Source organism: Callorhinchus milii, unplaced genomic scaffold (genome assembly GCF_018977255.1).
Source record: "Callorhinchus milii isolate IMCB2004 unplaced genomic scaffold, IMCB_Cmil_1.0 Scaffold2, whole genome shotgun sequence".
Classification (NCBI taxonomy): domain Eukaryota; kingdom Metazoa; phylum Chordata; class Chondrichthyes; order Chimaeriformes; family Callorhinchidae; genus Callorhinchus; species Callorhinchus milii.
The window spans coordinates 81322318-81345154 of record NW_024704743.1 but is presented as its reverse complement, the minus strand read 5'-3'; the positions used below and the strand labels follow the sequence as shown (position 1 = coordinate 81345154).

The following is a 22837-nucleotide window of genomic DNA, read 5'->3' as shown; positions in this document are numbered from 1 at the left end:
TGTCTCAAAGTGCTTTACAATAATTGCTGTCAAGTGCAGTGTTTTGGTAGTCAAATACACCAGGTATTTTGTACACAGCAAGGTCCCACAAGTAGCTATGAGGAGACTGACCAAATTATCTAAAGCATTGTTGGCCAGGACACCTGGAAAATCTCCCTTCTCTTTTTGAATAGTGTGCTGGGACCTTTAAAGTCCACCTTAAGCACAAGCAGATGGGCCTTGGTTTAAAGTTTAATTGAATGAAAGACAACGTAGCAATGCAATAAATCAGTGCTCTGAAAATTGGGAGGAAAAACATTAATCAAGGTATGGTTCAGGCATTGGAGGTGATTGAGCAGGATGCTTGGATTATGGAGCAGATATGTTCACTGCTGTTTGGGATTTTTCCCGTTTGGGAAATGATAACCCTGCGAGCCAAAGTCCTAATGAGTAGGCCAATGCTAGGTGGACACACAGCAATAAGCTTAACAATGTCTCACAAAGCTAGGCTGCATGGTTTTAGCTGATTAAATGTGAGCAGTACCCCAATGTACTGTCCGGCTTCCAAACGGCTTGATTTTACCAAATGGCACCTTTATTCTCCAGCGTAGGCATATGGTGGGAGAGGAGAAAAGGGAGAAGCTGACAATTCCATAACAGGCAAATGGACACTCTGCTTCTTATGAGTTCTCCGTGACTGGAAATGGTGTCTACTTCACCACTGCAAGGAATTTCTGTAGGTGTCAGAATTGAGAAATGAACGTAACCCAAACAAAGATACATTCTTTGGAGAAGGTCTTCAGTGAAGAAGAGGGTGATCAAGTGGAAGCAATACTGAACCAAGTATTTCCAGCTGGAGTAAGAGCATAAACTCACCGGAGGTCCTTGAATGGAAAGTCCATTTGGTCCCTGTGGACCGGGCGGTCCCTGGGGACCTGGAGAGCCAATTTCACCGCGAGGGCCATCTATTCCCTATCAAGAAAAGAAAGAAGACTTCAAACTCCACCCTTCAAGTAAACTATTTGAGCTAATTTATGTTGTGCGTTGTACATACACCTGGCATAATTTACGATTTGTGCTTTTGATGTGTGGGATAAGTGAGAAGGAAAGTATTTTTTCCTCGAGGGATTCTTCAATGAGTTATATAAAATTTCACAAAAGAAAATCTTACCCTTTGACCTGGTTCTCCTCGCTCTCCTCTTGCACCTCTTAAACCTGGACCACCCTATAACAAACATGCACACGGAGAAGTTGAATAAGTTCACAATCAATAGGCTTATAATGGCTAACAAGGGAACATCTTAAACTATGAATTTCTGATGTTGCATGTGATAAGGTTCTAATCTAAGCAATGCTTGTTATAATCGCGCATCACCTAAAACTGAACGGAACTTTTATCCACATATGTTACAATAATGAGGTTTTCCGTAAATAACTTTCCCAAATAAGCTCTGTGTACGCCACAAAATGCAAATCAAAGTCCTACATCACACAGGAGCAGAAAATCTCCAGTAAAAGAAAGAAATCCATATTCAACTAGCATCATTTTCACAGAAAAGGTTACACGAAAAATTAACACGGTTAAAGCAGGAATCCAATTAAAAGGATTAGATAAACATAACCTGCTCAGGTATCGTAACCAAAGGTGAAGGGATTATCTGAACCTTTCATTGACATTACTGCCTCAGACACATCTTACCATGCCTTAAATAGTTAGAGCACGTTTCCAGTAAAGTTTTCACTTGTGTTAAGAGATACAGTTTAATCCTTCTGTAGCAAACTGATTAATGCATGGTAGAATGCACAGGAAGCAATCTTATTACAGGGATTTTTTTTCAAAAAGAGTTTATTTAAAGAATAACCACAAGTTTCACATGTATCAGAAACCTGGCTGACCCAAAGGCACTGATCAATAAGGATCAGCATGTGTTATCAGAATACTGCCTCACCATCACTGGGGGATAAATAAATTGAAAAGTCATTAGAGAACTCTATCTGTCTTGAAGGAGGCTAAGGAGGGGGCGAGGCGGAGTGATTGGGGGATGGAGTTCCAGAGGTTGGGAGCAGAGTCGCTGAAGGCTCTCCCGCCAATGGAGGGGCAGGTGGATCGGGGACGTGGAGCCAGCCAGAGCCAGCTAAGCGGAGGGAACGGGCAGGTTGGTAGGGGGTTAGGAGGTCACAGAGGTAGAGTGGGGCAAGGCCATGGAGGGCTTTGTATGTAGATACAAAAGGCAAAATACTGCAGATGCTGAAAATCTGAAATAAAAACAGAAGTCGCTAGGAACACTTGGCTCTCTATAGATGCTGCCTGACCTACTGAGTGTTCCCAGTGACTTCTGTTTTTTATAGTAGATCCAAATTATCACTTAACAGAGATTTGAGATTTAACGGATTTGTTCTAATTTTTAAAAAGAATTGAAATGATTCTCTGGAGCACATCACTATTTTCACATTGTTTAATTTGGAAAGATTTCTACATCAGAAAATCAGTTTGTCATTTTTATTACAGGAAGAGTAAGGAGTAGTTTTATTACTAAAGGTTGTTCTTTGATCTTTTAAACACAGATGTACATTTCACAAGAACAGACATTAAGCAATGAATGCTCTTAGGCTATAATGACCCACAATTAAATTAACTCCTGGTTTCCTAAACACTATTTCCGAGACGTTTTGTTAAATATTTTTACTGGAAACTTTAATAAACAAAACTTGTTGCCATGAGAAACAAAGATGAAGGAGGTTAGTATCTAGCTATTTTTTGCAAAGTATTAAGTCCCGCTGATAACCAGAGGTGCAACATGATTGGACTTGTCTGTTTTTAATTTTTATGAATTTCAACCTTTATTTTATCTCAATTCTTCTTGGATTTTTTTTGGTAAGCAAGCGGAGCAACTAATGTGTGGATAGTCATGAGATAAATGATTAATTAATCTGGAGGATTGTTAATTGTGATACCGGGAGAAACTCCCTTCACAAATAGTGCCATGGGATCTTCAATATCCACCTGAACAGGCAAATGGAGAGAGGAATTTATTGGCTGACATTGTAAAACTGCACTGGCATGAAGTTTATATTAGGAATTCAAGTCCCTCCGTGGGGCTTGAACCCACAACCTTCTGACCCAGAGGTGACAGTGCTCTCTACTGACTCAGGCTGACAGAAATTTATTTATTGTAATTGTATAGAATATAAGTCAAAACTGCAATCTTACTTGAGGTCCTGAAGGCCCTGGTGGTCCTTTGCTGTCCTGGGAACAAGTACAGGCATGTGGCAGAGCCGGGCAATTGGCTTCATCTCTCTGAAAAAAAAATTCATCACCCTGAAAACGTCACCTTAAATTAACAAACAAAGGCAGCATTGAGCAGGAATGTTGAGCCCATACCCTCTCATAAAACCAACTGGAATATACTGCAAGACATTGATGTACAGCACAACAAAAACCTCAGTATGATCAACCATGTAAGCAATTTTTGCCAAAAAAAACCCGAAGAAATATCAAGTTCACTCAAGAATGATCCATTCAAAACTAAATTTAGGACAACGGGTTTTGAGTTCAGAAAGTTGCAAGTCATGCTAACCAAATCTATACAAGCCACTACCCAATATCACATTAGTACTTACTCAGTCTCAGTCCAATGTTTCTCACTAACTCTTCTTCATTGATGGCTACAATTCCAAAGAACATCTTTTGGAACCATACCAGCAAAAGTTTTAGAAAAAAATTAAACATTTTAACATTTTCTTATAAATTCCCTTTTTCTATTACGACATGTTAAATCAATCCTAAGTAACCCTGCTTCTATCTTACATATTTTTCTCCTCCCCCACCCACCATCTCCATAACCTCACAAGACATGTTTTTTCTAAATAATGAGTCAACAGACGGATGCACTTTGCACTCACCATAGCTGGAAGCTCACAACACTTGTCCCTGTTTGCGTAGGAGGTGGTACAGGCAATGTCAAAGCCCTGAAGCTGAAACTAGGATTGACATAAGAAAAAAGATTGGAATTCATGTAGAAAATTAAACTCAGCCCAGAATAAGTTAATATTATTTCCATTATCCATTTGCGTATACACCCTGTTGTCCTCTGTAAATTAACACTTCTGATTCTAATACGAGGGTGTAAACTGCTGTGATTTTATCAGGGTCAATAATGATACCAGGTCACAAGGGCTTTCCTTCTGGTAACCAGGAAATGTGCCAACCCAAAGGAACTCTGCTCCAGAAATAAATCACATCTCAGCGGGATTCCCACAGATCAGTGTGATGCAGATCTGGCTACCAGAGGGAGTCCACATTTTTGATTCAGAGCCATTATTGAGGAAACCGGTTTGAAATCACTGTGCTTTAGACCCAAGTGAATTCTTCACACAGAACCACACATTTCACTCACAGTAGATTATATTTGTGCACCCAATGAAAAAATTTAAATCTGTTACATTTTCAGTGCAAAATAATATGCAATATTTGTGTTTTAAGTACAAATTTTAGTGACCAAATCTAAAGCAGAGATACATTATTGTAGAGAGTTTGAGGGGAATAAAAGGAAATTCCAGGCAATTCTAAAGCATCTCTCAATGGTGGAGACACTTATTAATGAAAAACCTTAGAGTTCAGTAAAGGTGGTGTTTTAAAATATGTTTATCAAAAATTATCAGAGAGTAAATACATTTGATAACAGGTGTACTGACATCCTGGGTGTGTGGGGCATCATTGTATAAGTACAATGCAATGCTGTCAGACATTCATGCAGGTGTCCACCACCATGGAAATGTAGTTATGTGAAATCCGCTACCCAAATAACAGAAATGAAGCGTGAAAAAGGAAGGTACAAAGAAGTCTAATAACCAGGAGCTACCACCCACCTCTGGTCACCATTGCTTGGGCTTGCAGAGATTGCATAATTGAATTGCCAATGGAAGCTCTCACAAATCTGCTTGGAAACCTAGTGTCACTGCAGGATGACGTCAAGAGACTGACATTGAGATTGACAAGCATGTGTGACACTGCATCAAAGGCTCAAAATGCACCAAGGCATTTCACGTCTTCTAGGCTTCTCAAACTCCTTCACACCGTATATTTGTGGGCGAAAGGCGGCAGCCAATTGTGCACAGCAGTGTACCACAAACAGTCGTGGATTGAGTGACCAAATTATTTTTTTTAAAGTATTATTATCCCTGGAAAAGCGATCCACCAATCAACTAACAACTGGGTTCCTTTTTGTTGCTAGGTAAACAGAGGCGGGTGAAGTAAGGAAACTTGCCCGGCCGGGAACCAAAACCAGGTCTCTCGCTTGCAAGGCGAGTGCTCTAAATGCGAGTGCTTTTAAGTTGGTCTTAAAATAAAATTGAGTTTCGTGGTTTAGTCACAAAGATAAAAAAGAACTACTGTAACAGGAACCATTGTTGAAAAAACGTCGACTACCATCAAAATCAGAGCAAACAGAAGAACATTTCCTGAACTGTCTCAAGCAGAATGCGGTGCAGGAATGTGACCAAAAGCACAAACTATTTTCTACAACAACAGGGGTGTTTGTGTCTAGTGATTTATACACATTTACAAAATCCCAACAAAGGGAACCTCCTTGTACTCATTACAAAGGAATCTTTAATTTAGTGTTACTTTAGTTCCAAGTCTGTCTGAGCTGTATTTATTGCCGAGCCTGGAGTTGCAGACAAAGCTCAGACTGTTCTGTGCGATTCTGTGGATACATTAGAGAAAGCGGCCACCGGGAAAACGGGAAAATAAATAGCGCCTCGCAGCGAAAAAGAGGATGTAAAGTACGACTATGGGGAAAAAGCAGGTAAATGAGAATGAAAGGATTAATCTTTAAAAGAAGCAGCACAAACTCGATGGACCAATCGGCCTTCTTCTGTGCTGTACATTTCAATGCTTCTGTGAATCCTGCAGACAGGGATCCCCTTCTATGTGTGGTGGATTCTAAGAACAAAATTACATTTGTATAGTGCCTTTCACTTCGGGAGGACATCCCAATGGCGCTGGACAATCAATGTTTTGGACCCAAGCTGGGGATCGGGGAGGGTGGAGGGCTGGGGAGGGAAGTAGGGTGACCGAAGGAGGGTTTTGAAAGTGAGGACCAGGATCTTGAACTGTATCCTCTGTGTAATGGGAAGCCAGTGGAGTCAGGGGGTGATAGGGTCGTGGAGGAGAGGACACGGGCTGCAGAGTTCTGGATGATCTGCAGCCTATGGAGGGAGGAGTTGGGGAGGCCGACAAACAGGGAGTTTGCGTAATCAAGCCTGGATATTATGAATTTGTGTATGAGGGTCTAGGCAGCCTGTGGTGTGAGACAGTGGCGGAGCCGGGCGATCTTGCAGAGGAAGGAAAGGCTGAGTGGGTCATGACACAGATGTGGGTTGGAAAGGACAGTTGAGGGTCAATCAAGACCCCAAGGTTCTGGACTGGCTTAGTAAGGTGGAGTGTGCAACCATGGATGGTGATGCTGTCAGCCCCTGAGGTGAGGAGGTGCTGACAGGAGCCAATCAGGAGAGCCTCGGTCTTGTTGACGTTCAACTGTTGAAAGTTAGCTCTCATCCAGGATTTGATGTCTGACAGACATTTGTCAGGACAGCAGTGGTCCTGGAGTCAAGGGTGGAGGCAGAGGGATAGAGTTGGGTGTCATCCGCATACATGTGCAAGTTGACCCCATGCCTTCAGAGTTTGGGGGGGAATTGGGGCTTGTCTGCGGGGACAACCCTCGTTCCCTTGTGGAACATGATTCGGTTAATAGGGGTGAGCATGGCCTAACCTTGCTCACCATAAAATTAGTTCTCCAATCCGAGTACTTTTGCAACCCCACTGCCTGCTAACAAAACTAATAACAGTCTGTGCATTTGACATGATGCCTTTCATAGCACCAAGACATCTCAAAGTAATTCACAGATTTACTGTGCAGTGCAGTGACTGTGTAACTGGCAACCATTTTGTGCATAACAGTGTCCCACAAACAGCATGAAATAAATGATCTTTCGGGAATTATTGGGCAGGACACAAAAAGAAACTCCCTTCTTTTTCTCAAATAGTGCCATGGGATCTTTAACATCTATCTAATCAGGGACATGGGATCTCAGATGTCTCACCCAAAAGTCCTTCAACAATGCAGCACATTTCTTGCATTCCCAATGTGGAACCTGAACTCACACCTTCTGACACAGAGGCGAGAGAGCTACCAACTAAGGCAGGTCGACATGTGGAAGTGTAGTGACTGTGTATTTGAAGGTGAATGCAGCAGCCTATTTCCACACAGCAATGTCCCACAAAAATGTAGGGGGTAAATGACTAGTTTAACTGGAGGATTGTTGGCCAGGACACTGGGAGAAATTTGATGAATTTGGCCATGAGGGTAAAAGCTAGGCTTCGTCTTTAGCAGTCACAAAGGTAGGTGTGAGCCACTCACTGGTGCAGAGCTGTCTCGCGGGCCCCTGGATCGCACCATGCGGCCCAACACTTCCACTCCATTCGTGGTGATGTTCCCTGCTGCGCTGGTTGGCTTTTCCCCCACTTGCTTGCAGTCAATAACCAGCTTGGTGTGGGTCTTGCTGATAATCACATGCAACTGTCAGTAAAGAATGCAACAATCAGTCCAAACAGGCTCTGTTAAGAATCACTCTCGGACAAACTCATCGTAATAACCCTAATCCGTGTTAACATCCTGGCATCAAAAAAATGTAACAGTGGTTCTGCAAAACTAGTAAAACCAGGAAAGGGCCCGTCTCGTGCCTGCACAGGAAGGGGGCTAGTGGTGGGTTGCGGTGGGGTCTAACCACCTAATTAATGTTGAGATCAACAATAATTAATGAACAGGAATAAATCAACTTATTTTGTAATGGGTTTCATTTGATATCACTTTGAATAATAAATAATTATTATTATTATTACTGCATGAATACATCATGAAAAGCTGCAACTTTCCCTTCCTGATGTGGAAAGTGAGTCATTACGAAGTTGGATTCTAATCAAGGTTTTCAGATAAATTAATAATAATAATAATCCTTGCATTTGATATAGCGCTTTTCACATCTTCTACACGTCTCAAAGCGCTTCACAGAATATGCTGTAAAGTGAATCGATCGTATATTTGTGGGCAAAACGCAGCAGCCAATTGCGCACAGCAGTGTCCCACAAACAGTCGTGGATTGAAAATGACCAATTTATTGTTTTGTTTTGGAAAGATTATTATTAAGCTTGTGGAGTAAGAAACTTGCCCAAGGTTTCGCCCTGCCTGGAATTAAACCCAGGTGTCTCGCTTGCAAGGCGAGTGTTCTAACCACTGAGCTACGCGACTCCATTTTTAAATTTGTTTTAATTCGACTCTGTTTTAAATTCATAAAATGTGAAAGTAGAACTGAAGCAGTTGACAATTCACATCTGATTCCCAGATTTGGCTGTAGAATTGGCATCACTCCCCCAGAAGAAAATGCATGTGTTTTTAATCTAAACTCACTCCACTAGTGACTCAGTAAGTAATCCTACTGCCTGTGTGGTTCTTCTAAGTTAAACAGATCCAGAAGGTTTCACAGTTGATTGCTGAGCTCTGTTGAGTTAGCTGATCTTAGACAGGATAGTGCTAGAACTGGCCTCAGAGTGTTAGCGAGTAAAATGTCTAACAAAGCCCTCTCTGGTGATTTCTATCCAGTGACTCAGCTGTCAAGTGTTTGCGTGTGGATTCAAGTGCGGCCAGTGTGCTTGAGATGCTCCTACTGATGTGCATGATCACTGTCTGGCTTCATCCATGGTGAATGATCACCTGGGTGGAGGACAGGAGGGTTTCTGGCATCGGCAGAACTGTATACCATCAGTGCTTTCAGGTTGTCTCATGGTGCAAAAAAAGCCTCAGGAGATAAAATGGGTCTCCTTCAGGGAAGGAGACTAGGAGATTCACTTAGACTAGGAATTCCTATCATTTGTCTCCTGTTAAACCTGACAACTCTATTAACCCTGACAATGCCTAACAGGTAAGGTGGTCCAAGCTGCACAATGGTCTCAATGGTAAGATATGCAGTTTTAGCTGGATAAACTGCAGCACACTCTGAGGTCCCTACGTCTTGGCTCTTATCAACCTGCGACTAATACTTTCCAGAATTAGATATGCAGGGTGCATCCTTCCAGGAAGAGAGTGGGCATTCCTTTCCAAACACAGGGAAATTTCTATGCGTAAGTGGCATACGTATGTGGAATTCTCAGTTTGGTTTGGATACTCTTAAGCATGGTGATGGGTTTGCATGTGTATCAGACACCTGGCTGACCAAAACAATTCTGTAGGAACCCTTGTACTTTGTCTGCCTCTTGAAAATTCTGCAACAAAGCAACCTCTGAGAAGTTGGGAGAAAAATTGAGAAAAATATTCTTGCACAGAAACCCATCAAGAGAAAAAAATACTGTATTGCTTTTTAACAATGCATTAGAAAATTGTACAACTTTTGTACTTGATATGAATTAAACTTTGCCCTCACAAATGGCAGATACTTACCTAAAATAGGTGCACATGGTAGCCATTAGAACTGACACATTGAATTTAATACCCCTCTAATGAAATTCTAACACAGAATCCTATACATTTTTATTTCGGTATAAACTGACCTTGTGGAAACTTCCATAGAAAATTTTCTTGATGTCAGGACCCTCAAAAGTGACTGTCTGGAAATCACCCTTGTAGTCGTAGTTGAAATAAGTGAGAGTTTTTCCACCATCTAAACACAGCAAATAATTGAAAATTAAGACTGAGATAACAGTCCTATGTTTTTTCAGCCTGCAACAATTATCAGAACCTTCTGAAGTCAGACAGGCTGCTGATGTTTGTATCACGCTGTGTCTCTGCCCACTATGTGATCTGTGAACATTTTGCACCTTTGTTTTGGCTGCACTGCAGCCTCTCTCAAAGCTTGTCTTTCTAATCTGTGCTGCAAGCTAAATATTTCCCAAACAACTCTAATCTCACCCCGAATACACTGCATATGTGCAGAGTATAACATGCACAACAAGTTGCATTTATATAGTGCCCTTCATGAAGGATAGTGCCTTGTAGTGGTTGCTGTACAGGGAATGGTTGGACGCCAAGCAACGGGGAGGTGAACATAGACGCAGTTGAAGAGATCAGTCTTAAGTGGGATTTAAAGATAGGTAACGGGGAGGCGAGATACAGGCATTGAGGTAGGGAATTGCAGACCTTAGGGTCATAATGGCTGAAACCACGACCACCAATGGTGGAGCAGAGGGTGGATGAGCATCTTCTTGGCCAAGAGAAGGCCCAAAAACTGACAAACGGTTGCAAAGCAAAACACTTGCTGCAAAATGGCCTTTTCAAACTTTCAGGCTTCAGATTTTCTCCCATTTGTCTTTTTTTTTGGTTTAAAAATCGAATTTCATAGCAAATCCCACAATGTCATTTGTAAACCTGAAGTTTACAATTACAATGAATTACAATGAATTAGTGCCGTGCCATCAACTTAGCTAATATTGCTTCTTTAGCCCTGTTACCGCAGACAACAGAATAGTAAAGCAACCATGAAGCACTTACTGTCCAAAATAACTCCAACTAGTGGTTCATTTTCCTTGTTTAGAATCTCCCAGAGGGCAAAAGGTTCCTGTGGTGTGTCAGGCAGCAACCGGAAGAGGAAAGTCATAGTGTAATCAGAAGGCAGCCCTTCAGGATGAATGCTCCTTGACAAAGAAACAGGAGGGTTAGCAAACTCCACATTGACATTAGCAACAATAACTTCACCTCGAACATCTTTACTTCCAAATGCTGAGCATACAGATTGTTGCTCGTCACCCTTTTAGTTCATTTGTTAGACAGCACTGAAAATAACATACTTATTCTAGAAGAGGATGATCTCTTTTGTGTGAATGACTGCACGAAACACAGTCAACAGGGACTTTGTTCCTGTAGTTCAGTGGTTAGAGCACTCGCTTTGCAAGCGAGACACCTGGGTTCAATTCCAGGCAGGGCAAAACCTTGGGCAAGTTTCCTTACTCCACACACCTAATAATAATCCCTCCAAAACAAAACAATAATAAATTGGTCATTTTCAATCCACAACTGTTTGTGGGATACTGCTGTGCGCAATTGGCTGCCGCGTTTCGCCCACAAATATACGGTCAATTCACTTTATAGTCTATTCTGTGAAGCGCTTTGAGACGTCGAGAAGACGTGAAAAGCGCTATATCAAATGCAAGGATTATTATTAATATTGTTCAGAGAATGGGTGAAACGTACACAGGTAATAAATAATAAAACTCAGTACATTCCAAAACAACAAGCATTGCAATTAGTTAGGTTAGACTGTAAAAGAGCTCTTATTGTACGTGGAAAGCTCAGATTTACATTCTTAAAATATGATGTACTGCTGATTCCAACATTGCATTCAGACATTTCATGACAAAAACAGGTTAATCTATAGTCAGCAGGATCTGTATTTCTATTTAGAATAAGTGTAACTTAAGGCCTGTTGTTGGATAGCACAGAAATTTCTACAGAAAACACATGCAAACAGGCCCACAATACTTTGGCAGGTAAATTTGGACACCTCATCTGAAAAGCATTCCCAAAATCTAATTTAACATTTGCTATGTAATGCATGGAATTTTCAGCCTCTGTGGGTCAATCTTTCTGGGTGGGAAATAACATACCAGAATCAGCAATAATACCAGTTACAATGTGGGAAGACTGGCCATAGTATGCTCATATCAAAAATCAGTTTTAATACACAATAAATATGCAGAATTGCAGTTTCCTTTAGAAATTGTAACTGTGGTTATGATACCTACTTCGTTGGCTGTGTTATAAGGGCGTCTTTGTGAATTCTGAAACAAGGGAAGCTATTGAGAGAGCCAGGTTCCATGGAAACCCCTTCTACAGTAGCGTACTCCTTCTCCATCAGCCCAAACATCTCCATCATCTTAAACCCTGAGGACATAAGAAATTGTTCTTCGATACCATAAAATGAAATGAAAATATTTCAAGCAGGTAATATTTTGTTTCTAAGTATAATACAATTAATATCGTTAGGTAATTCTTCTTATCATCTTCTGTTGTATATTTTAGAATTTTTTTAAGGTTAATCCCAATCTCTGACACTGTTGCCCTTCTATTGCTTGTGGGTCAGACAAATAAGATGCATCCAAGTCTCTGTAATTGCAGCTCTGAAGCCAGATTACAGGAGGTGCGTACCAGTGCTCCAACTGACTTACTCTCACCTGCCTTCCACTCAATGCCTTTGGATCACATGGGCCTGATGTTAAATTCAGAGCATGAGTCATCTCAGGTATGAGCCTCAGTTTCCTTCCTCCCCCCCCACCACCCCACACACATTGCATGGCAGAACACCAATGTGCTCGTCAAAATGAGGTCTTCCCTCGACTTTCAGCACAAGGAGATCTACATGGTGACTTCCTCACCTGACAGGCTATTGTCTCCCAGGAGAACCAAAGGACAAGCTGAAAACACAAACAAACAGGAACACTTCAGTAACAATGCCTTACAATACAATTGGCACTTATACAGCGCCTTTCACATTGGGAGGATATCTCAAGGCATTTGACAATACCAGCTGGGTGTGGGAGCGAGAGTGGGGAAGGACAAACAAATACAGTCAGTATGAACCAGTTCCCATATGCACAGATAATGTTTGTTGATTTAGGTGGTGATATTACACAAAGTAGTAAAAACAATAATCTTGTCGCTATGTATTTATTATGAAAAACTTCATAGAGAAAAGATTTGTATGTTTAGCAATAACACCAATTTGTTCCATGTCATTTTCATCCCTTCCACTTTCTTACTCACTTGATTGCACAAGTCTGTTAGGTGTTGTGAGTTCAATAGATAATGGGAAAGAAATTCCATTCTGATCTACATTTATTCCATTGACTGAGCATTTCAAAACATCCATAATTTGGCAAACATGTAAATAAAGCCTTGATCTTAAAGTTGTTTTTCTATACTTTTTTTTAAAGAACTAAATAAAACAGCTTCATAGTTAAGAATGAATTCAATAATTTGCCAATTTCAACACATTCCAAAATATAATAATAATAACTTGCATTTTTATAGCACTTTTTAGTACGATAACGTCTTAAGAGCATTGAACAGTGGCAGGGTTGGACGCCAAGCAAAGGTGAAAGGGGAGGTGACCACGGTCAAAGAGATGGGTCTTAAGGTGGAATATAAAGATCAATAGAGATGTGGCGAATCAAAGAGATAGACACAGGGAGCACCACAGGTTAGGGGCATAGTGGCTGAAGGATCAGCCACCAACAGTGAAACCAAGGGGACACACAGCAGGCTTGCTTTAGCTGAGTGATGCAGTGGAGAAGATTAGAAGCAGAGCTCAGACAAGTAGGAAGGGAGGCGCTAGGGCTTGAGGGATTTGTATGTGAGGGTGAGGATCGTGAAGTTGAAATAAATAGAGTAAATCTAGACGCAGGTGAAACATCTCCCCCAAAACGATGACGTCACGTAACCTGACAGGCGATTAGAAATGGCAGTTGATAGTGACTTACTGGCAGATGCAGTTTCACAGACAAATGTGACAAGCTCATCTTCAATCTTCTTGAAGGCATCAAAATCGTCCACAAAGAAGGCATGCCGCCGGCTGGGCTTGCTAGCTATGTTTAGAAGCTCAGAATAGTCGGCATCAGCGACACCTATTGCAAAAATGCTGTAACCTAGAAAAAAGAAACAGGAACAGAAAAGTGTATTAATCTATATGTCTGTCTATCGCATCACTCTAAACAAAGTGCTTCACAAGACTTTACTGCAAAGTGTAATGACATTTGTAGAAGACATTTATAGGGCAGGTGACACTTTTACAGCTTATATAATCAATGTGATGACATTGCTTCCTGATACTTCAGTAGATATAGCAAAAAGGAAAAAAAATTCCACTGAGTTTCTCTGCAAACTCTCTCCCCACCTCAAACCTTTCCCGAAGGTGTCCGACTCTATTTTCTTTTCCACTCTGGTGACGTTCCATGGGTGTCAATCACTCTCCAGTCCCCAATAACCATTATTCATGTCCATTTAGGAGTCAGTGGGGTCGCACAATTTGATTGTGAGGGCATCTCAGTCAAGTTCAATCCCACTGGGACAGGTGGACCTTCGAGCAAGGGTCTCTGAACAGCCACCAGGAGAACATTTCCGTTTGATATTTCCCCTCCCTAACCCAGAGCCCAATTATATCACCCTTAATGTTACCTTGGCTGACATCAGCTAATTCAGGACAGATTAGGGATCAAACTTGGGACTCACTGAACTATCAAGGGAACTGTAATAAGGTAATTTGATAGATGGCCATTTGATTGATTAAAGGCAATAAAAACACTAATGATGTTTAAAGCAGTTTGAGCTTGTTGACTTCCTGTGCAGAAGTGACCCTTTCTACAAATTAAAAGCAAAATATTTTTTCAGCTTAAAAATGTATGCTCAGTTGAAACAAAAAGGATCATGAACTCTCAGCAAGAGGAAAATGTTTTTAAGGTTTTGAGACAAAGGGTAATTAAAATGATGACAAATACGAGCTTTACTGTCTGCGACAATATGGAGCTGATATCAGGCAATGTTATTTAAACTGCAATTCACTATTTGTAGGGAAAAAAATAGGTGGCATTCATGCTGAAGACGTAGACAGGCTCAGTTGCTAGCACTCCCACCAGTCAGAAGGCTGTGAGTTCAAATTCTACGTCAGGACTCCAAGCTCCTAATCTAAGATGATACTCAAGTGAAATACTGGGATAATAAACCAAGGTTCTACTTTCCTGTTCAGGGGGATGTTAAAGATTCCCATGGCACTATTCGAAAAGAGAATAACTGTGCTGATTTCAATTTCCCAGATAAATTTGGGCGTTCATATTATACCTGTTTATACAATATTGTTGTATGCAAATTGGCTACTGCATGTGCCCATGCTATAGTCACTCCAGTAAATTGTTTGAGGCATTTTAAGGATGGATAAGATGCTATTTCAAATAATAATAATCCTTGCATTTGATATATGCCAGGAATATGATTATTACAAAGGTTTATCTCAGCCCAAGAGCTGATAGGCAGTCAATAGTATCTTATTCTCTTCACATTGCCACAACAAGGTGCTTTGGAAGAAGTAATAATAGGGAGTGCAGTAACATTGCAGCGTTTGTCCAGACAAAAGTTCAATTAGAAAATGTCCAGGGAGTTTAGTTTTTTTTCTAGAAATACATATTGTGCTTGTACAAGATTCATTCAGTATTTCAATTCACACACTCGCTACAGTTGTGCATTAACAGAGTTCCAGATTTTTTTTAGCAAGAGACTGAGACCCACCAGGAAAGTAGTCGGTAGGAAGTGGAAAGGGCTGAAGTTATTATGTATTAAATATATATACTACTCTTCCAATGCCCTCATGGCTGAACTTCCTAATTATTCCCACACAAGCCACAGACCACCCACATTTCTTCAGCACTAACAGGTAAGGTGGCCCTAGCTGGACAAGCAGCAGGAAGCTTGTCAGACAGAATGGTAGGCTATACAGCATTGTACCCAAAAGTACAATCTGGAGTTACCAAGCCTTGGCTCCCGTCAACCTGCACCAAATACTCTCTGGAATTAAGTAAGCAGGATGCATATTCCTCGGGGAGCGTGCACATTCCATTCCAAACACAGGAATTCCCATGTTTAGGTGGCATGCATTGGTCTCTGCCTGGTCTAAATACTCTTAAGCATGGGTTTCTGCAAATAAAAAAAATCAGATGGTCACAGCCACCACAAGCTGTTTGAACACTTTCCCTTCATTACCATCAAGCTGCATCTCTTTGGAAATCTTGTTCACGTCGTCTTGTGACCGTCCATCTGTAATCACAACAAGGACTCTCGGGATTCCTCTCCGCAGCCCCGCTGCTACCGTGAAGACAGAATCTCGGGCGTGCTGGATTGCTTTGCCTAAAAACCATAAACCGCAGATTGATTTGGGAAAGCCTTTGTGTATAATAATACTCATTACTGGAAGCTAATTTACAGACTGTGTAGATACTGTACATGAGTGCAGAAGGAATTACAGGTGCACTAATCGAACAGCTCCATACCCCAATTTAATAATAATCTTTACATTTGATATAGAGCTTGTCACATCTTCAAGACGTCTCAAAGTACTTCACATACCTGTCTTTGTATTGCCCCCCTTGTACTGTATGTTCTGGATGGCATTAAGGAGGTTCTCTTTGTCTTTGTATGCATTCAGCTGAAATTCTGTCCTGGGATCGTCACTGAATTGAATTATCGCCACCTATGTTAGTTTCAAATAATAGGATTAATAATCAAGTGTTGACACACCATTATACAAATCATTCCTGACATTTTAGTGAGGAGCCAGCAAGAAATATTTCTCTTTTACTTGGCTTGGGTTTCTCGTACATTTTCAGTATTTTCAGAGTAAATTTATCAAATAAGTCAATGAGTGATAGACAACTGCTTAAAGGTCAATCCTTATTTGATGTTAGGTGTTATTTGATGATGGATATGATAAAATAATGCATTCATATTGATTTCATGTTAAATGATCGCATTAGGATTATTGTCACCATACATTATTATTTATAATAATAGTATCATGTCAAAACGTTTCAAAGCACTTCACAACCAAAGAGTGCTACCACCTGAGCCAAACTGACATCTAAAATAAAAGGGGGAATTGGAAGATTTTTTTTTGCATAGAGGGTTGTTCAGAATATGGAATACCCACTGTTGGATGTTGTACCCAAGTCCACAAGAGCATTTAACAGGAGAATTGATACTGCATTTGAGGAAAAGCAACAGTAAAAGATATGGGAACAGATCCATGGGAGTGACACAAGAGTAGATAGCTCCAGTAGATATCTCATAGGTTGTCACTTGGACCTATTGGAGGCAAAGATTTCCTTTTAAAATATTCCTAAGTGATCACCGCCTGCTGCAGTGTAAGACAGCAGTTGTAAGTAAAGAATATGATCCTGGCCATCAGTGAATTATCAGAGCAAGGACACCCTTGGAAAAAGTTAGCCGCTTTCAAAAGGTGCCCTGGTTGTGAGAGGCTATGTGTGGTTGTGACACTGGGCTTACTTGAGTTCCTTCACGGCCAATCTTGTCCAGAGCTCCTATAGTACTGTAGAGAAAGCCGATGATTTTGATGAAGTTTTCATCTCCAATACTCCACGAACCATCCACCAGGAATACCAGGTTAGCTTTGGCAGCTTTGCAAACTGGAGGGTAAGGAACATTTGAAAAGGTTTAGATATTGCATAGCAGTATCCTGTGAGAGGTACAAGTTTCATGGAATGCAATTTTTTAAAAATTATTGCTACTGCACTCCATTTAAGATTTAAAATCAAATGGTATAAAAATGGCACGATTTTGCAGATTTCTTACTCAAAGCTTGTATAAAACTTATGCAGAAAATTAACAAAAGCCACTGGAAATAACCTCTTTGTTTCTCAAGAATGTCTGCTTTGTCTTACCTTCACGGGCAGGAGGGATTGTTGGGGGAGGTAGAGTTGTGGCTGGTTTAGTTGGTGGTTGAGTGGGGACAGAAACTGAAGTGGAAGAAAGGTACAAGGTGGGTAAAAGTGATTTAAATTAAAAACTGTGCAATACACACAATGACAACAACTAGCATTTATATAGCACTCTTCATCCCCTTGTATATATAAAAAATATATACATACATTTTGGAATAATACAATCCAATAATGTTACCCTGCCACCAGTGTAAAGCTCTTTGAGCTGTCCTCCCGACTTGAATGACACTGTATAAATGTACATTTTATTGTATTATATTCCAAGCAAAATAAGCATTGTACAATACAACTACAGCAGAGTACAGCTACAGTAGAGTAGTGTAATAGCATTGTTGCATACTAATAAACCACTTGTCTGCTTACCCTCACTAGTCCTGAGATCCTGGAAATAAAGTTAGCTTAAGCATTAGAGAAGTCTTTAACTATGTGCATGCGTACATCGTAACCAGCAGTGGAAATTTTCTTGAGTGCAAGTTTAAACCAGTGGCACAAGTTTTTATAGAAGTACATTTCCACGTCACAGCTTCAGCACCATCACAAGATCACACAAGAGTCCATTTGATCCCACGCTTCCAGAATACCCATCCTAACATCTTCCCACCACAGCGTCAAGCTGTTTTTTTTAAATTAGTCTGGTTGAGGCAGAGGAGGAAATTTTTAATTTAAAACTCTGTCTTTAGGCCTAAAAGAGGCACTTAAATGCCGCAGATCAAGAAAATGATTAAATAAAATTGGTTTCTTCAACTGTTTTGCTGCTGGCAACTCAATATTGCCTCAATAACAGCTCTGGAGTGAAAATTCAGGATGGCAGTGGAACAGCAGTGATAGCCTCAGGGAGCCAGAAACCAGACTGATTGACAGGTACAGCCAGCCTTGTACAGCCAGGACTGAAACTTTCATAACACATTCCTTATGATATATTGGTAATACTGAAGCAGGCAGGATGGAGTCCTGTAGCTCAGTGGTTAGAGCACTCGCTTCGCAAGTGAGAGACCTGAGTTCAATTCCAGACAGGGCGAAACCTTGGGCAAGTTTCCTTACTCCACACGCCTAATAATAATCCCTCCAAAACCAAAAACAATAATAAATTGATCATTTTCAATCTATGACTGTTTGTGGGACATTGCTGTGCACAATTGGCTGCTGCGTTCGCCCACAAATATACAGTCAATTCACTTTACAGTGTGTTCTGTGAAGCGCTTTGGGACGTCCTCCCGACGTGAAAAGCGCTATATCAAATGCGAGGATTATTATTATTATTATTAAAGAGCTAAAACATAGGGTCTGTAGATAATATTCCAGCTGCCCAACTTCATTTGGTGCATGATAGTCAACTCTGAACTTGAATACTTGCAGGATAGATAATAATAATTCTTGTATTTGCATTCCGGGCAAAGAGACCATCAGGAATAGAATTGCACAGGCAGAAGAATAATGTGAAGCTTCACCACTCAGAATTGGACAGCTTTTGGATGAATACAGAATTCTGAAGCAGGTATTAAATTCCAAGCATAAATGTACGGGACCAGGTTATGTGTTGGGACCTCTTGTCATGCTGCCCTGCTTGTAGTTCTGTAGAGGATTGACATTCCACTTCTGCTCTATGATGTGGAGCTGAACCCTGGCATCTACAGTGACAAAGTATAGCTAATCCTCCAATGTGCACAAAGAGAAACCACAACAAAAAGCAAAGCTTTCCTATGTCTGCACTGATTGTTCATTAACAATATTAATGGGGAGAGGAAAATGGAGTAAATCAAATGGCATAATGCTCACACACAACATACAACTGCACTTTCACCAGGAAAGGTAATCCTTTGAACCAATGTGCACATACTGAAACCTGAGCAGAAAATCTCTCACATTGAAAAATAACTCAAGATTGAAGGCAGTTTTGTGCCTTCACCTCAAATCAGCAAGATACAATACAGTACTTTGCACAATTTGCACTTATATTGCGTTTTTCATATCAGGAGGATGTCCCGAAGATGTTGCATTGATTCAGCCCAACATATTTTGGTTAAACTAAAAGTGAAATAAACGTAAAGAGAGTTTAAGAAATGGGATGGAAGGTAAGCTATTACACACATGTTCTGTGCAGTATGTTGATGGCCGGGCCTTCAATTTCTCGCAGCTGAGAGTGGACACTGATTCGGTATTCAGTATCAGGAAGGAGCTCGTAGAAACAGTGCCAGGATGTACCTCCACCAACAATCACTTCATTCTTCTTTCCATCTGAAATGTTATAAAAGCAATATGGGTTCAATAATAAAATCCACGTCTTATTTTCAAATAACAAGATTTCAAGAGAGGTTTGAATAAAGAAAATCCTTCTGGTGAGTGAGCCCTTTTGACTCATCCTTCCAGAATACCCATACGATCATCATACAGCATCCCATATTATACAGCTGTATATGTACCCATATATGTACCCATATACAGCATTAAGCTGACTCGTAACGGAGTCTAGGGTCCTGGTTTCAACCATCATTCTAGATAATCTAGTTGTGTGAAGAAATGCTTCCTGCTGTCTGTCCTAATTTTGCCCTTTTGCATCCCTGAACCTTTTCGCAATCTTGTTCTGCTGCCTTGACATATCTGAACGTATTGTTCTAGGTTCTCATTAAAGCTATATATTGTTTGTTTTTCGCCTCATGGCTTAATTGATAAAGAGAATGCTTTGTGTGATATTAAATCACATACTCTTCAAAGGCCCTGGGTTTAATTTTTCCATCTGAGCTGTAGGTTAACTGATCTTGAATGAGAAAGGACTGAGATATTACAGTTGTCCTCAGCACCCAAGAGATAGAAAGAGATGAATAGCCAGAGTTTTCACTCCTGTGACTGTGGATTTTATAAGGATTATTCCCTCTTTGTGGGCAAACTGACTGACATTGACAGTAGAAAGATAGAAGTGATATTTCTATTACAAACACGCACTATCAGAACCAGTAAATGCATCGACAAACACAGAATAACCGCACCTCCAATACATATCCTACCTCCAAACAAAGCAGAACAACACTTTTGAGCAGAACGAAAAGATAGCAGAAGTGTTATAATGATTTAAATAACAAGGAACAAGCAAATGAGGTCAAAATTAAGCAGTGGTTGAGGAGTGATCTTGAAAAAGGTCTAAAATGAATGTCTTCTTCGTGTAAAAAATCAATCTATTGTCTGAAACGTGATCCTGAAGCCGCTCCATTGCCTCGATAATGAAATTATGATTTCTATAGAACTCTTTGTTTGTCAAACATCTTATGGAACAAGGCCAAGCTATACATACACGTTAACCCCTATAAACCCCACAGAAAGTCAGTAAGGCTTCGACTTACAAAAAAAATGCGTTCCAGTTTGTTTTTATTATGTAACAGGATTATATAAAACATATGTAAACTGTCTAGTGTCTGGTGAAACTTATATTAGGTGGATTTTCATTGAAACACAAGGCACAGCTCCTTTGCACCTGAGCCTGTAACCCTTTATTGGAGGAAGTATATACATGGCAGCTACCCCCAGGTGCACTTAACAACACTGTAGAGGGGGCTGTGAAATAATAGAGAATACGAGGCCTGTGGTTGTTAGTAGCTTGAAGGTGTTTATTTAGCAGTGTACAAATAGAAACAAAAGAGTCAGAAAGTTATAAAGGTACTGTATATACAGTATATACAAACAGTATACAAATTATAAACTGTATTGTCTGGGCCAATATAGTATATAGTTTGAGACATGACGTGTGCAAGCGACTGCTGAGATGGTGGAAAGCGAACTGGATGAACTTTGGTCAGCTTTCGTCTAGCAATTCTTTTGTTTTTAAAGATAGAGAAAAAAGTCACAGAGCAAAGGCAACAGAGAGATAGAAAGTTTGAGAAACTAGAATAAAGAGATTCAGAGAGAGAGAGAGAGAGAGAAATTCAGAGAGAGAGAGAGAGAGAGAAATTCACAGAGAGAGAGAGAGAAATTCAGAGAGAGAGAGAGAGAGAGATTCAGAGAGAGAGAGAGAGAGATTCAGAGAGAGAAAGAGAGAGATTCAGAGAGAGAGAGAGATTCAGAGAGAGAGAGAGAGAGAGAGAGATTCAGACAGAGAGAGAGATTCAGAGAGTGAGAGAGAAAGATATTCAGAGACACAGGCAGACAGACTAGAGAGAGACTGAAAGAGAAAGAGAACCTATGAGAAAGAACAATGTTGTCAGAGAGGGAAAAGTAAGAGAGAGTAGCAGAGAGAGAGAAAGCTGACACAACAACAACAACAAGATTCCATTTATAAAGCGCCTTTCACGTCAGGAGGACGTCCCAAGGCGCTGCACAGTTGGGTCATGACCCGAGCAGGGGGGAAATGGTCAGGGTGAGGGGAGGGAAGGGAGGGAGCGAGGAGGGGGGAAATGGTCGGAGGGAAGGGAGGGGTCGAGGAGGGGTTAGAGAGTTGAGAGGGGAGCTGAAGGCACGGTCAAAGAGAAAGGTTTTGAGACCGGCCTTGAAGGAGGAAAGGGAGGAGGCGGCGAAGGCACTGGGGGATGGAGTTCCAGAGCCTGGGGGCTGAGAGGCTGAAGGCCCGACCACCGATGGTAGGGCGGTTGGGGCGGGGGACGTGGAGCAGACCGGAGCCAGAGGAACGGAGGGTACGGGCAGGTAGGTAGGGGGGACACAGTACTATAGTGACAGTATAACTCCTGATGGAATAATGTTTTAGTTAGCACTATAGACAATTTGTAATTTGTGTGATGACCAATTGCCTGCACGGTGTCCTCATCCACAATGTGTCGGTCCTAATTAATGTGGATAATCATCACTTGACTGTAATTCTAAACAAACATTAGCCCTTTTATTGTCATTACCAAAAGTGTTTCTAAGTTGTTGATCATTGCCTTGTGCCACTATACAAACCACACAACAACAACAAGGATTTATATAGCACCCTCCACGCCGGACGGTGTCTCAGAGTGCTTCACAGTAATGGATCCCTGGGCTGAGCCAGGGGGAGGGGGAGAAAGGTGACCAAAGGCACAGTCGAAAAGATAGGTCTTCAGTAGAGACCTGAAAATAGGAAGGGAAGGAGCAAGATGAAGGGAGTGAGGAAGGGAGTCCCAGAGTGTGGAGCGGAGGACTCGGGGGACAAAGGAGGCCAAACCCGGAGGAATGAAGGCAACGGGCACTGTTGTGAGGAGAGAGGTCAGAGAGGTAGGGAGTGCAGAGGAGTGGAGGGATTTGAAGACAAGGGTGAGGATCTTGAAATCGACCCTCTCTGGGACAGGGAGCCAGTGCAGTCTGACAAGGACTGGGAGCGGAGTTCGGTGTGGATGAGAATGCGGG

The 22837-nt window shown here is 41.1% G+C and overlaps 1 protein-coding gene across 4 annotated transcripts in view; it reads right to left on the bottom strand.

The window, feature by feature from the left end:
- Positions 1-22837, bottom strand: part of col14a1a (collagen, type XIV, alpha 1a) — a 116157-nt gene that overhangs the window by 27081 nt on the left and 66239 nt on the right. For all 4 annotated transcript variants that reach the window (XM_007907507.2, XM_042331937.1, XM_007907509.2 and 1 more), the window contains exons 24-38: positions 19616-19762; positions 17468-17542; positions 17073-17212; positions 16137-16260; positions 15774-15917; positions 13505-13669; positions 12401-12439; positions 11771-11909; positions 10521-10663; positions 9584-9693; positions 7401-7559; positions 3883-3960; positions 3191-3277; positions 1151-1204; positions 856-951 (exon numbers count right to left, since the gene is read on the bottom strand). In XM_007907507.2, the coding sequence (XP_007905698.1) occupies positions 856-951; positions 1151-1204; positions 3191-3277; positions 3883-3960; positions 7401-7559; positions 9584-9693; positions 10521-10663; positions 11771-11909; positions 12401-12439; positions 13505-13669; positions 15774-15917; positions 16137-16260; positions 17073-17212; positions 17468-17542; positions 19616-19762 (1700 nt within the window). The remainder of the gene's footprint in view (positions 1-855; positions 952-1150; positions 1205-3190; positions 3278-3882; positions 3961-7400; positions 7560-9583; positions 9694-10520; positions 10664-11770; positions 11910-12400; positions 12440-13504; positions 13670-15773; positions 15918-16136; positions 16261-17072; positions 17213-17467; positions 17543-19615; positions 19763-22837) is intronic.